The sequence below is a fragment of the Lactuca virosa genome, chromosome 1 (assembly GCF_052849685.1).
Source record: "Lactuca virosa cultivar CGN04683 chromosome 1, Lactuca_virosa_CGN04683_v6, whole genome shotgun sequence".
NCBI lineage: Eukaryota > Viridiplantae > Streptophyta > Magnoliopsida > Asterales > Asteraceae > Lactuca > Lactuca virosa.
The window spans coordinates 41,406,404-41,421,191 of record NC_136426.1 but is presented as its reverse complement, the minus strand read 5'-3'; the positions used below and the strand labels follow the sequence as shown (position 1 = coordinate 41,421,191).

General features: G+C 36.5%; 2 protein-coding genes and 1 pseudogene across 3 annotated transcripts; 2 read left to right on the top strand and 1 right to left on the bottom strand.

The window, feature by feature from the left end:
- Nucleotides 1-603: 603 nt before the first annotated feature.
- Nucleotides 604-2,423, top strand: LOC145111365 (protein RER1A-like). The gene is made up of 3 exons (XM_079047671.1): nucleotides 604-1,132; nucleotides 1,838-2,018; nucleotides 2,120-2,423. The coding sequence occupies exons 1-3, from the start codon at nucleotides 759-761 to the stop codon at nucleotides 2,174-2,176; spliced, it is 612 nt and encodes a 203-aa protein (XP_078903797.1). The 5' UTR covers nucleotides 604-758; the 3' UTR covers nucleotides 2,177-2,423.
- A 1,405-nt stretch (nucleotides 2,424-3,828) lies between these two features.
- Nucleotides 3,829-5,489, top strand: LOC145111304 (protein RICE SALT SENSITIVE 3-like). The gene is made up of 7 exons (XM_079047610.1): nucleotides 3,829-4,043; nucleotides 4,125-4,178; nucleotides 4,252-4,389; nucleotides 4,482-4,596; nucleotides 4,684-4,725; nucleotides 4,808-4,864; nucleotides 4,946-5,489. The coding sequence occupies exons 1-7, from the start codon at nucleotides 3,886-3,888 to the stop codon at nucleotides 5,456-5,458; spliced, it is 1,077 nt and encodes a 358-aa protein (XP_078903736.1). The 5' UTR covers nucleotides 3,829-3,885; the 3' UTR covers nucleotides 5,459-5,489.
- A 2,192-nt stretch (nucleotides 5,490-7,681) lies between these two features.
- LOC145113227 (putative cysteine protease RD21C) lies at nucleotides 7,682-9,854 on the bottom strand (annotated as a pseudogene). The gene is made up of 5 exons (XR_013710750.1): nucleotides 9,412-9,854; nucleotides 8,897-9,132; nucleotides 8,666-8,806; nucleotides 7,970-8,201; nucleotides 7,682-7,783 (listed from the first exon to the last, which is right to left on the bottom strand). The product of XR_013710750.1 is annotated as a putative cysteine protease RD21C (transcript).
- Between the last annotated feature and the right edge of the window lie 4,934 nt (nucleotides 9,855-14,788).

Genomic DNA, 14,788 nt, shown 5'->3' with positions numbered 1-14,788 from the left:
TTATTTACAAACTCAAGCGCTTTTATGTTAATATCCTTAACTATCCAGTTATGTATGTCTTATTCGAATCCGGCTCCACCAAATATCCATTTCCCATACAAAAATTCATACATAAACAGCGTATCCAAAATCCAATTCTTCAAAATGTGATCATCCAGATTGATACTATTGATGCCACATAGTATATTTCTCACAAAATGAACTCATAAGGCCTTCAAGTATGTTTAACTTGAGGCCGGTGCATCATCCACAACACAATTTCACACAATCTCTGCCAACTTGATAAAACGGTGTTTACACTAAGAGAAAAAGAGAGAACGAGAGAATCGGAGAGACGATGAAAGAAGAGAGAAAAAGAGAGATTCTTTCTTTCTTTTTTCCATGACTCATGATAGCCGGAGCCACACCACAACACAATTTTTTTTTTTTTTGGAAATGGTGTTCATGTGTGTGGTAAGGGTACCAAATTACCCTTGGAAATACTGTACATTGTATTACTGTTGTGAATTTGCTATGACATATATCGGTTTGCTTTAAAATCAAATTTATTCAAAATATTTTGTAAATCGGTCTCCAGCCGCAAAATCAAATTTATCCAAGTGACTCAAAGTACACAAGTTAGCCACTTAAAGTTGAAACTAACTTTTGTCGTACCTAACAGTCTCTGAGAACCGGCATCTGGATCTCTCTTTTTTAGTCTCGGCATCTTCCTCGTTGATCCTCAATACAGAGAGGAAGAAGAAGAAGAAATCAATAAAATGAATGTTGCTGGGGTGGTTGGTGGTGGTAGTGGAGGCGGAGGCGGAGGAGACACCGATCTCAAATCCTCATCACTCTCTGAATGGACCTTCACTGTATCCCGCCGATACCAACACCTCCTCGACAAGTCAACTCCACACGTCCTCCACCGTTGGATCGGTTTCGCCGTCGTCTTGTTCATCTACGCCCTTCGTGTTTACTTCGTTCAAGGTTTTTACATCATAACTTACGGCCTCGGAATCTACATCCTTCAGCTCTTCCTCGCTTTCCTTTCCCCTCAGGTTGATCCAGAACTTGATGGTCCGTCTCTACCTACCAGCCGATCCGAAGAATTCCGCCCCTTTGTCCGCCGCCTACCTGAATTTAAGTTCTGGTGCGTCTGTTTTCACTTGCTCTGTTCCTAATCGTATGTTTGATTTAGGGCTCTTACAATGCGCCTGTGATTGTAGATTCTCCCCTCATTTTAGCTATACATTGACTAATACTTAGTGGCAAATCTCGATTGAATTGCCTGTTGCATTTTAAACACCATCAATTATATTTTCGTGATTTCACAGTTGAGAAACCCTAATTGAGGTTAAGCTGCTCGAATTAGGGTAATACCAGTGGTATTTAGTTCTAAGTATATGATGCCACTGTGATTTATGATTTAAGGAGCTTACCTGATCAAACGGAGCCATTTGGGTCAGAATCAGCAAACTAATTAATCAATGTAAATAGTTTTATGTAACTGACAAGTTGATATCAAATTGATGACTTTGAAACTGAGAAAACAAGAATCTATGCGTCTTCTTTGTTTACCATATGATGTAACTATAGATGATTAACTGATAACTGATCTGCTGGGAACACAAAACTGATTTGGCTTTGAGCCCGAATTATACAAACACTAGAAATTATGTATCAAGTACTCCAGAATCCACAAATCTAGAATGTTGGAGTCTCAATGGAAAGTAGAATCTGAAAATCAAGAACTCCACATGTGTATCACCTTAAATGCAAGATAATGGAAAGCAGAATCTGAAAATCACAAATTTTTTGTTGATGAAAGATAATATCTTCTTCTCTTTAATTGCAGGTACTCAATTACAAAAGCATTTTGTATCGCTTTTACACTGACATTCTTCAGCATGTTTGATGTGCCTGTATTTTGGCCAATTCTATTGTTCTATTGGCTTGTACTCTTTGTTTCAACAATGAAGAGGCAAATAATGCATATGATAAAATATAGATACGTTCCCTTCACTTTCGGAAAACGGGTACCTACAAACTCCCTCTTTTGATTTTCTTTCCACAATTCCATCTTTTTTATCATTACTTCCATAAACCCTACACTTTTTACATGGTATTCTTTTTGCAGCGTTACAATGGAAAGAAAGCATCTGTGGTTGATGATGGAGACTCTGGTCGACCTTGAGCCTGTGGTGAGTGGTGAGTGGTGAGTGGTGAGTGGTGAGTGGTGAGTTCACCTCAAATATATCTATCTTCTTTAGGGAACCACGGATTTGTGAAAGCCATAGAAAAAGTGTATTCTTTGTTGTAGCATTTTTTTTTCCATGTAGTATTTATAGTTCCTTTTTTATTCGAAATTTTGATCAATCACAGTTTGGACGCCTTTTTTATTTATAAATTAATAACAATTTCTTCTATTAGCAACACAAAAAGTGTTTTTCTATTCTGGAAAATGATTATTCTTCCAGCAACCTTTGAGCTGATAGTTGATAGATGGATGGCTTCTAAGACTAGAACCGATATTGGTTGGGTGAGTGGTTCGAACCAAGTGGTGCACCTTTGTGGGTTAGGTTAGGTTAGGTCCCATGGGGTGGGGGTATTTGGGACCAATAAAGATTGTAGAATCTATATTCGAAGAGGATGATTTATGAAATGTATGGCATGCCATTGGAGATTGGTATTACAGAATTGTCCTATTGTATGTGTCCCTAGAATTAGAAATGGCAAAGGGTTATTATTGTTGTGGTGGGGAGACCATGCAACTGTTGCCCATATGGGTATGGGTCTTGGGTGGGTGCCCCTTCTCCCTTTTGATTTGTACTTGTCAAACCTTTCCTTTCTTTCCCCACATTTCCACTCAAAGTACTATTCATTTATCCTCCAAAAATACCATAATAATTACTTGTCATAGATTCATTATTTTTTCTAAATTAACGACAATTTTTCTTCTATAAGCAACTCAAAAAATTGTTTTCTTTTCTGCAACAGTGTTAATACTTACCAGCAACCCCAGCTGATCCACATTATGATTGTCTATGCATGAATGACATAAGGGCATGCCTAGCTAGTGCGCAAACTTCATTTCTACCAAATATAAAACAATATTTACGTAGTTTATTAACCAAAACAAGATCATTTTATGTATTATTTTGTTAAAATTTTGAAAGTAACGATGATCATATTTACTTTTATCTTTTCTTTTCAAATTATGTATCTTGACATGTTGTCAAGCATTAGCTAGGATTCATATCTAGAGGCATAGGACCACTGTCTTACCCTGCCCCTCCATTTCAGCTGGCATTCAAGGGCAACTGTCAAACACAGGACCATAGATATATGCCCTCTTTTTCTAGTGCTTCCTTAAATTTCCCACAACTTGGGTAAATTACACCATTTCCTAAATATGTTTTCTTCTAACTTATCAATATGTCCACAAAAATAAATTTAAACCTTTTCTATCACCAAAAAAAATCTTTGTTACACTTTTTGTCCCTCAAATAAACTCATTCCCTGATGTTTACGACTGAAAATGTAACACTTAAAATTGCGCATAAATTATTACATCTATCCATTTTATTAAAAAAGAAAATATACTCGAAAAAACCACACTCAATGAACATGTAGCCCCAGAAACACACGAACACAAGGTCGGGCATATCGACCGCATGCTTCACCCGAAACTTTTCAACATAATTGCAATGACCACACCAACAAACACACACTACAGTTGTACTCCGTTAACTTGTAAGGACCATAGTCTCCCCCGATTAAGACAACGGGACCCACGTGTTTTCCAAAATCTAGCATTCGGGTTTCCAACTAGCTATATCCATCAACAACACTCATACAATTCATTTTTTCATGTGTGTTTGAGTGCACCAATTACCAATAACAATGGAGGGACTTCCTATGTTAACTTGTCTCATACAACACACCTTGAAAAGTCTATGCACCTGTTTTTCATCAGATTCTTCTTCAGATAACATTACTTCCCGCAAATGGGTGTATGCTGTTTTCTGGAGAATCTTGCCTCGAATCTACCCTCCTCCCAAGTAATCACTAATCAAAATCCCACAAATGTTGTGCTGTCTTCATACTTTAGTAATGAATCGTATGTTATTGTTTGGATGCAGGTGGGATTATGAAGGAGGTGTTCTTGATCGAGCAAAAGGAAACAAACGTAACTGGTAAAAAACGTTTACATTTTTATCAATCTTTAACGTATGATTTCTAATAATTTTGGTTCATGGTGATATATAGGATTCTTGTTTGGGAAGATGGGTTTTGTGATCTTGATGAATGTGAGCGAATTGGGAACAACGATGGATTCATGAAGGGTAGATTTGGAAGTGATATCTTCTTCAAACTGTCCCATGAAGTTTACAATTATGGAGAAGGGTAAGAAGTAGGAACTAAGAACACCAACATCAATCTTTTTTATGTTGAAGAACTTAAACAAGATTTATGAAAGTTTTTTGAGTGGCATGCAGATTGATAGGGAAAGTAGCTGCAGATAACAGTCACAGATGGGTGTTTAAAGATGGATCAAATGAGCAGAATACTGATCCAAGCTTTCTTTCTTCATGGAATGCAACTATTGATCCTGTAAGTAAAACCCTAATTTGATTGATTTGATCTTCATGAAAATTTCTTGTTATTTGATTGCTTTAATTTGTTACTTTCTGTAAACAGCAACCAAAAGCTTGGGACTTTCATTTCAATTCTGGGATTAAGGTTAGCAAATCTCTTTTAAATACAGCTTTTAATGCATAATAATGTACGAATTAATTAACATGTTCGTTTCTGAATGAACCAGACGATTGCAGTGATATCTGTCAGAGAAGGTATTATCCAACTGGGGTCTTTTGATAAGGTACAATTTTTAATTGGTAAGGTACAAGTATGTTGTGGAATGTACAAGTTCTGATGCAGATGGTACAACATATGTATGCAGATTCTTGAAGATCTGAATCTAGTATTAACGATTCAGAGGAAATTCAGTTACCTACGTAGCATTCCGGGGTTATTCCATATTCAACGACCGTTTTCCACTGTACAAGTACAACAATGCCCGTACAATCCACTGAAGCACAAAACCATTGGATCTGAGGAGGCCCAACAAGTAATCGGGTCAAAAGTCAACATCCACACGGGAGAAAGTCAACATCACAAGGGTCCGGTTTGGTCATTGGGTTCGGGTTACAATACCCAAGAGAATGGGCCACCGTTTTGGCCAATTCCACCCCTCTTGCCGTATAAATTTGGATCTCAATATGACTCGACCCGGATTCGGAATGATGGTGTGGGCCAGTGTTTGGGTGATGAGATATCTCAGGTCAAAGATCCGGTTCAAGAAAGGAAACCTGGTTGCTTCCACCCGAGTGCTGGGTTAGTTGTGGAATTAGGGTTTGGGGCTAGGAAGGTAGCTCAAGAATGTGATGTAAAAGTAAAATCTCAATTAAGTTAATAAGGAGAAATTTGCAATTATTTGGATATTAGTTTTATTTCCAGATGTTTTATTATTTTATAATAAAGCTGAAATGGAGTTTACAAAAAAATTCATCGGTAAACGAAACTGCATCTCAAACCGTTAAGTCGGAACAATGAAACAAAAAAAAACCTTCTTTTGTAAATACATCAACAATATAATGAATAAGGGTGAACATTTAGACCTGTGGACCGGACCGGACCGGTTCTCGATTCTAGGAATCCATCAAAACCGGTCCGGTTTTTTTCCCGTTCCGGTCCAGTTTTTACACCGGTATATAACCGGTTGGAGCCGATTTAAAAAAAAATTGTAATCTGTGAAATTTTTTAAACAACCATAACTCATTCGTTTTAAGTCGGATTGACACAACGTTTTTTCCAACGTTTAATTTACAATTTATAGATGAATTTAGACTATAAGTTTGTTGATTTTGGTATTATATTCAATGAGTTACAGTGTTTCAAAGTTGAGCTATCAAAGCTGAAAAGTTTCAGTTTTTCAGCAACATTTTTAAAATTTTGTAATCTGTGAAAATTTTTAAACAACCATAACTCATTTGTTTTAAGTCGAATTGACACGCGATTTTTTCCAACGTTTAATTTACAGTTTGTAGATGAATTTAGACTATAATTTTGTTGATTTTGGTATTATATTCAATGAGTTACAGTCTTTCAAAATTGAGCTATCAAAGCTGAAAATTTTCAACTTTTCAAAAAGATTTTTAAAATTTTGTAATCTGTAAATTTTTTTAAACAACAATAACTCATTCGTTTTAAGTCGGATTGACCTTCGGTTTTTTTCAACATTTAGTTTACAGTTTGTAGATGAATTTAGACTATAATTTTGTTGATTTTGATATTTTATTAAGTGAGTTACAATCCTTCAAAGTTGAGCTATCAAAGCTGAAATATTTCAGCTTTTTAACTATTATTTTAGACTATAATTCTGAATTTTATGTATCTTTGACAGATAAATCATATGAAAGAGATCTTGGTGAACTTGATTTATATGTTAGTTGCTTTTATTTGGAAAATTAATTTTGCAAGCTATAATATTATAACATCAAGGTAGATTAGTTATGCATGAAACGAAAACGTAATTATTTTTACAAGTTGTATCGTACCAAACCCAACAACATATTTGTTTTAACGAGTTCTATCAAACCCAAAAACTTATTTTAACAACTTATACTCTATGCAATTAAAGTTGTACCGGTCCAAACGAGTCCAAGCACCGGAAAATCCGGACCTGGACACGGATACGACTCATCCGGTCCGGTCCACGGTCCACAATATTCTCCATAACCGGTCCGGTCCAAGAGCCGGTCCGGTCCGGTCCGGTTCGATCCAAATGCTCACCCCTAATAATGAATTAATTTATTAAAATGTTGGAGCCTACCATAAAAAAGATGTTTATTACATCCACTTTTGGTTATTGTCTATTCCTCCATGAATATACTATTTCGTGTGTTGGCATTTGGAAGGAAAATACACAAGGTTGTCCCGGAGAAATACACAATAATAAAAAATGGAGCGTTGACTCGTTGAGTGGTTGGAGGTTGACCGGATTGTTGGTGGCAGGAGATGAGGCGGTGGGGGATGAAATATGGACAGCGATGAAGATGATGGTTGGGGTTGAGGTTGTTTGTAAATTTCATAATATTAAAGATTATTATTTTAAATAGGTAAAAAAAAGAAAAAAAATATAAATTTGTATTTTTGCCTTGACCACGACCACATATGTAATTTCTCCATACCAGAATAATGATCTCTATCAAAATTTTAGAGGTTGGACTAAACCTGCTAAATAGATTGAACCATAGGGACCAATTCTATCTAAGGCATGATAGGGCAATGGCCTATAATCCAAGATCTGGATTCTCTTAACAAGCACTCATCATAGTCGCACACATCACTATTGCCTATACATTAGTATAATAAATATTAGTTGGTTGCTATTATGAAATGACAACAACCATTCAAGATTACAAATTGCCTAATATTGGTCAAAAGATGTTGATTCGCTGCTATCGTGATAAAAAAGTTATAAATATATATGTTGCATGTATTATGTATTATTAGTGAAAACATAAAAGTACATTGCTATTTGGAATATATAATTTATTATTTATGGAAGGTTTATTAAAGTGAAAGCAATATAAAAAAGAAAACATGGGAATCAATGCAGCTTGTACAAATTAGCATCTGATATATAAATCAGATGGTAATTATCAAATGGAAATAGATTTCCAATTAAAATAACACAAATCACATGATCAATGGCCGTTTTCTTTTCTCTCTTCCCCTGTTACACAAGATAAAAAAATATAAATGTTACTTTTTTTAACTTAAAAATTAATGTAACATGAATTAGATGGTGCTTGATTTACACTTTGGAGTCTCATCTCATTCTCAAATAGATCTTTGGGACAGAAAATATCAAAAAAAAATAAAGGACTCCACATATCTAACAGGTGAAACAATATTTTACCTGTGGGGTTTGATGGGTTCTGACTGGTTTTGATCGGGTAAGATGCCAATTCGGCTATTCCACATTTACCGGTTATCTCATTTACATTGCGTTTCAATTTTATGTAGCCTTCGTCCCCCCAATTTGTACCCCATGCGTTCCTCAATAGCCAGTAGTCTTCACTATTTTCAGTCCCGTAGCCAACTATAACTAAACTTAAGCTCAGTTCGGATCCACAATCACCATCGATACCCTGACAAATTTAATGAAATTAGAAACGACTTGCTCCAAAAACAAAGCTTCAATCAAGTATATAACCATAAACTCTTTTTTCTTTCCACTTCTCTAAATATCTCATCATTATACAGGAGCAGAGTCTTACAACTCCTATCCATACACGAGACAATTAAAACAAGGGTGCCTAATCTTTAATTCCGTTCACAAAAAAAAACCTAATCTTAAATCTTAAATAATTTAATATGATATTATTTTCCACCAACCGGCCCACAAAATGACAACCCTTGAGCCTCAAGCCCTAAACCAACAAATTCCATGGAGACGCACTCCGAAAGATTAACCATGAATCATTGGGCAGAACTTGTAATGAGTTGGGCCATAATAAAATAAGATTATGATATCTTTTTGAACTGGTTTCACTAAATTCAAAAATTATGACAAAAATAGAGGGAGGTAAGTCAGGTAACTGGGATTACTTACCGCAGTGTATGACTGGAAATCATCCATTTTGAGTTTAAGAGCAACAGCTATAGGCTGGTTTGCAACGGCCTTCTTTAATTCTGTCTCGTTGTTCACCGGAACATCTGCATAACCATCAATGGAAACAACTTTTGTGTTTTTCTGCACAATTAATTGGTAAACAGAATATAATAGTCAAAGTCGAACTGGGACTAATCATTAATCACTAGTAGAAGGAAATATGATACATACCTTGCATTTTAAATCCGACTCGTCCGTGAACGGATAGTCTTCTTCAGTGTCTATACCGCCATTTTTTATGATGAAGGTAAAAGCATCAGTATAAAAACCACCATTGCATCCATTGTTAACTGTATCATCAGTATCACAATCAATGATTTGTTGTTCTGATAGTGTGATCAGATCACCTGTCACGATCTGGTTTATCCCTTCTACTGCTGCGATAGCTGAGAATGCATAATCGCCCCCTTCAATTCAAGGCACATGCATGAATCCAGCATATTAAATATTAATAATCAACTTAATTTGGAAAAGTAATTTATCCGTTAGTTTACTTTTCTCCTAGACAGAACGAAATCAAAATCACTAACGCAACACTTCCATCTAGAATCGTTAGTGATGGATAGATTAGATCCACCATTACCTACATATATAGTTGCAAAATTTATAATCTTTTCATTAGCAACACAATCAAAAAAACGTACGTGCTCAAAAATATATAATGATCTATAAAATAACTCACTCACCACATTTTTGTTGATTTTTGATGGGGGCAACGGCACCTTTGGTCCTCCAGTCAACGGAATCAGGCAGCACATCATCATCGGAAAGAAGAGAATAGCGGGGAGTACTCGTTGTCACCTTATTGTTAGACAGTTTCCGTTTAGGAATATTGGCGACGGTGTAGCCTAACTGGAACTCTTCCTTGGTCAGATCTGAGAACTTGTTGAGTCCAAGCTTGTAGGAATGTTTACCCCCGGAGTTGTGGTCTTCTATGTGCTTGAGGTTGTCTTTTGAAGATCTGAAACCTCTTCTCCTTCTCCTCAAGCGTGTTGTAAACTTTACCATGTTTCACCACCCAGGACTCGTACAATGCTTGGACTTCGTCCTCTGCGCGCCACCTCGACGCCAATGCGAGGGAGGTGGTCATGACCACCAACAAGAAAATCGCCATTGGAAGGAGCTTCATTATATTGTTGGAGCTTCTTCTCTTGAATATTAGATAAGAGGAGAACGATGAGTGTAAGTAAAAAGGTGGCTGGAGGGAATGGATTTATAAATTATAATGGGAGGGATGCCGGATGCGAGCAAATAATTGGAATATAATTATTATATACAAACCTTAATGTTATTGTTATTATTAAACTACATATTTACATTTACACAACTTCAATTATTATTATTTATTAATGGAGTGGAAAACGAGACAACGAGAACGGATATAACTTAAGACTTGAAGAAGAGAGGGTGGGCTTTGAGGCACCAACGTGTGAAAGTTTCTATAATATACATACTCTAATTTAGAATTTAGATATGATTGCATTTATAATGCAGTATAAAATAAAATGAAAATAAGTTTATATATATATATATATATATATATATATATATATATATATATATATATATATATATATATATATATATATATATATATATATATATACACACTAATTTAAATATGATTGCATTCATAGTTCAGTATAATATATAGTTAAATGGATTTTATATATGCCATTTATTCTTTGAATTGTCCTCGTTTTGCTGCTAGTAAATAATAAACAATTATTTAGATATGATTTTGATTGCTTGTACTTTCAAATGCCATTTTATTTTATGATAAAACTGAAGAGTATTTTATATCTTCTTCGTCAAAATTTGGAGTGAAAAAACAAATGAACAAAAATAAAATGTAACAATTGTGATTTTTGACACTGAATAATCGTTATTAACGAAAAGTGGTCAACGTTGAGTTTAATAGGCTTAATATATATATATATATATATATATATATATATATATATATATATATATATATATATATATATATATATATATATAGAAGCGTTCAATCGAGAAAATTTGAGAACAAATTTAAACCACACAATCACTACCCACCACTACCACCCATCACTACCCACCACCACCAACCACTACCCACCACCCGCCACCACCCACCACAACCACCACTCGCCACCACCACTCATCACTACCCACCACCACAAACCACCACCCATCACTACCCACCACCACCCGCCACCACCACCACCCACCCACAACAACCACCACCACCACCCGACACCACCATCACCACCCACCCAACCAGCACCACCCACCTCCACCACCCACACCCACCCACCACCCACCAAAACCATCACCCATCACTATCACCACCACTTGCAACCACCCACCCACCCACCACCACCCATCACCACATACCACCACCACCCATCACCACAACACCGCCTCCACCACCCGCCGCCACCACCCCCACCCCCACCTGCAAAGATTTGTTATTGTGTTTTTGATTCATTAGTTCTTCTCGTGTATATAATCACATGTGATTATATGTATCGAGTCACATGTGATTATATGTATCAAATCATATATGATTTATATGTTATTAAATACATATAATCACATGTGATTAAATACACGTGAAAAACTAGTGAATTGAGAATGCAAAAATGAATATTGTCCACGTAAATCATATGTGATTAGATACATATAATTACACGTGATTATATGTATTTAATAAAATATTATTTACGTGGACCGTATTTATTTTCGTGTTTTCGATTTAATATTTGGCATCGTGTATTAAATCACATGTGATTATATGTATTTAATCACATATGATTTACATGGACAATATTTGTTTTCACGTGTTGATTCAATATTTGTTCTTATGTATTTAATCACATATGACTCGTATGGAAAATATTTATTCTTGCATCGATTCAATAATTGTTCTAATATATTTAATCACATGTGATTATATGTATTTAATCACATATGATTTATGTGGACAAGATTCATTATTTCTTTCTCAATTCAATAGTTGTACTCATGTACTTAATCACATGTGATTATATGTATCAAATCGTATATGATTTATATTGATAATATTCATGATTCAATATTTTTTCTTATGTATTTAATCATATGTGATTGTATGTATTAATCACATATGATTAATGTGGAAAAAGAAAAACTATTTAATCAAAAACGCGAAAATGAATATTGTGTATAGAAATCATATGTGACTAAATGTACAAGAACAACTATTGAACAAGAATGTGAAAATGAATATTGTCCATATAAATCATATCTAGTTATATACATATAATCCCATGTAATTAAGCACACAAGAACAACAACTTAATCGAGAACGCGAAAATAAATATTTTCCACATAAATTCTATGTGATTAGATACATATAATCACATATGATTATATGCATTTAATCACATATGATATATGTGGACAATTATAACACCCCATTCCTGGTACGAAAGTAATTCTCTAAATGTTCATTTTATAAGAGCTACTCGACGAGTTGGTAGCCCTAACTCGTCGAGTAGGTGCGAGCTGGACCGCGGGGTTTAAGTGGACTACTCGACGAGTCGGTAATGGACTCGGCGAGTAGGTCCATCAGGAGGAAACCCTAATCCTTAGGGTTTGCACCCTATTTAAGCATCATTATGAGTCCTCACCCCAGCCTCCATCACCTCCACAGTCCATTCTCGAAACCCTAGCAACCATTGAGTGTCTTAAAGCCTTTCTTGCCATTTTTGTGTGATTTGAAGTTAGGAGAAGGAAGAGATCCATTGGTGATTCAAGAAGAGGCAGAAGATCCAGAGTTTTAGTTGCATTTCAAAGCTCTTGAAGGTATAAAGTTTGTACCTTGACTTATTTTCACTCAGATCTTCTTGAAAGCTTGTTGTTGCCACTTTTGGGGTCCTTTCCAAGATAATTTCGGGTAGAGAGCTTTTGGGTCTATAAGGATTTTAGATCTAGGCACTCTTGAGCTCCAGAAGCTCAAAGTTACCACCTTTATTCAGCCAAGATCCCATTCTATGCCCTAGACTCTCATTTCTAGCTTGTTTTGGGTGATTTAGCTTCATTGCATCATGCATGCACGTAAAGTTAGCAACTTTACGTGTTATTCTAGCCTAAGGAGTCCAGATCTATGAATTGGAGGCAGTGGAATCACCTAGGAACAACTGTATAGTCCGAACATCCAATGGACTCGCCGAGTTGTTCTTGGGACTCGACGAGTCGGATCGATGTCCCCAAACCCTTCTTCGATTATGAGTGATACCACTGAGTTAAGGAGATGACTCAGCGAGTTGGACAGGAGTGAGACTCGGAAACAAAGGAGCTCGACGAGTCCAAGGTGAGACTCGACGAGTAGAATCGAGATGTCCCGATGTTATGACCGTTTGAACTCGACGAGTCGGTAGAGGGACTCGACGAGTTGGGTTGACTGAGAGTTGACTTTGACCCTAGCGTTGACTCTGATCAGAAGGGTAAAATGGTCATTTTACCCTGAGAGTAGTTATCAGTATTTGATTTAGTGTTTATGGGATTTGTAGTCGGGGAGTTCCGGAGCAGCAGTCAGACAGTTTCAAATTTAGCATCTCAGCAGCCAGCGTTTCGAGGTGAGTTTACTTCCAGTAGGAACGGGTCTACGGCCACAATGCCGGCCCGTTTAGTTAGCAGTAGTTCCGGACTTCGGTTCGATGCAGTAGTTCAGTGTGCTTGATGTCTTTGTGATTCAAGCATGTCTTTGTGTTATGTGTTCCGGACTTCGGTCTGATGCAGTATGCAGTATATGTGTTTATGCTAGTAGTTATGATTATGCTATGCTATGTTCAGTCAGTTCCGGACTTCGGTCCGATGCAGAGGGCAAGGCCCTGGTTAGTTCCGGACTTCGGTCTGATGCAGAGGGAAAGGCCCTGGTTAGTTCCGGACTTCGGTCCGATGCAGTTTTCGGACTTCGGTCCGATGCAGAGGGCAAGGCCCTGGTTAGTTCCGGATTTCAGTCCGATGCAGCTTCCGGACTTCGGTCCGATGCAGTGGGCAAGGCCCAGTAGTTGCTTTATATGATATTGTATGGTATGTGTAGTTTGGGGGAGCTCACTAAGCTTCGTGCTTACAGTTTCAGTTTTGGTTTCACGTACTTCAGCTAGCAAAGGGAAGGGCTCGGGATGATGGCATGACACACAACACAGTTTTAGCCTGGGAGTTAGACTCTGATATTTTGATATGATCTTGACACTAGTTTCGATTTGATAAATTTATTATGACATTTTGAGATACATGATCCATGGATTTATCTTTTAATATTTGATATTATGGTTTAGTATAGTTTTCAAACAAAAATTTTTGGGTTGTATTTTTGGGATGTTTCAAGTTGGTATCAGAGCCTTGGTTTGAGGGATTCAGGCACACTCTCGGGTGTGACTGGACTCAAACTAAGGAAATGGTAAAAAGATTTTCAAAAGAAAAATGTTTTCAAAGGAATTTTTGAAAAAGAAAACTTAAAAAGAAAAGAGTTTTAGAAAAGCAAAAAGAATTTTTAGAAAGAAAAGAACTTTGAAAAGAGAAAAATGGTGGGGTGCATGCAATCAGCCGAGCTCAAGTAAGTACTCACAAATTACCCATACAAGTTTATGCTATGATTATCAGTTTCAGTTTCAGTAGAACATCATGCTAGAATAGGAGTAAGGATCTAGGAGGATGCCTTATGTGCCTGTTATATGTGTTTCAGCTATATGAAAATTGCATGCTAGTATTGAGTAGACAGTAGTAGGATAGCCTGTTTAGGTTATGCCTAATAGTATGAGCTTAGCATTGTATGCTAGTACAATTTCTTGTTATGAGGATAGGATTGCTTGAGTAGTCTCCTGTGTCTGAATGCTGCTTGCTTTGTGCTTTGTGGGACTCTGCGTGATGAGAGTTAGTCATTAGGTGAATACGTCACGTCACATGTGATCAGGGTTGAATAATCTCATAATGCTGAATTTGACCCTATTGCGCAGCTCTTGTTTGAGTCTAACCGTTGTAGGGACGAGTCTTCTACTCGAAGGATTATCTGAGCCTCGCCACATGTGATGG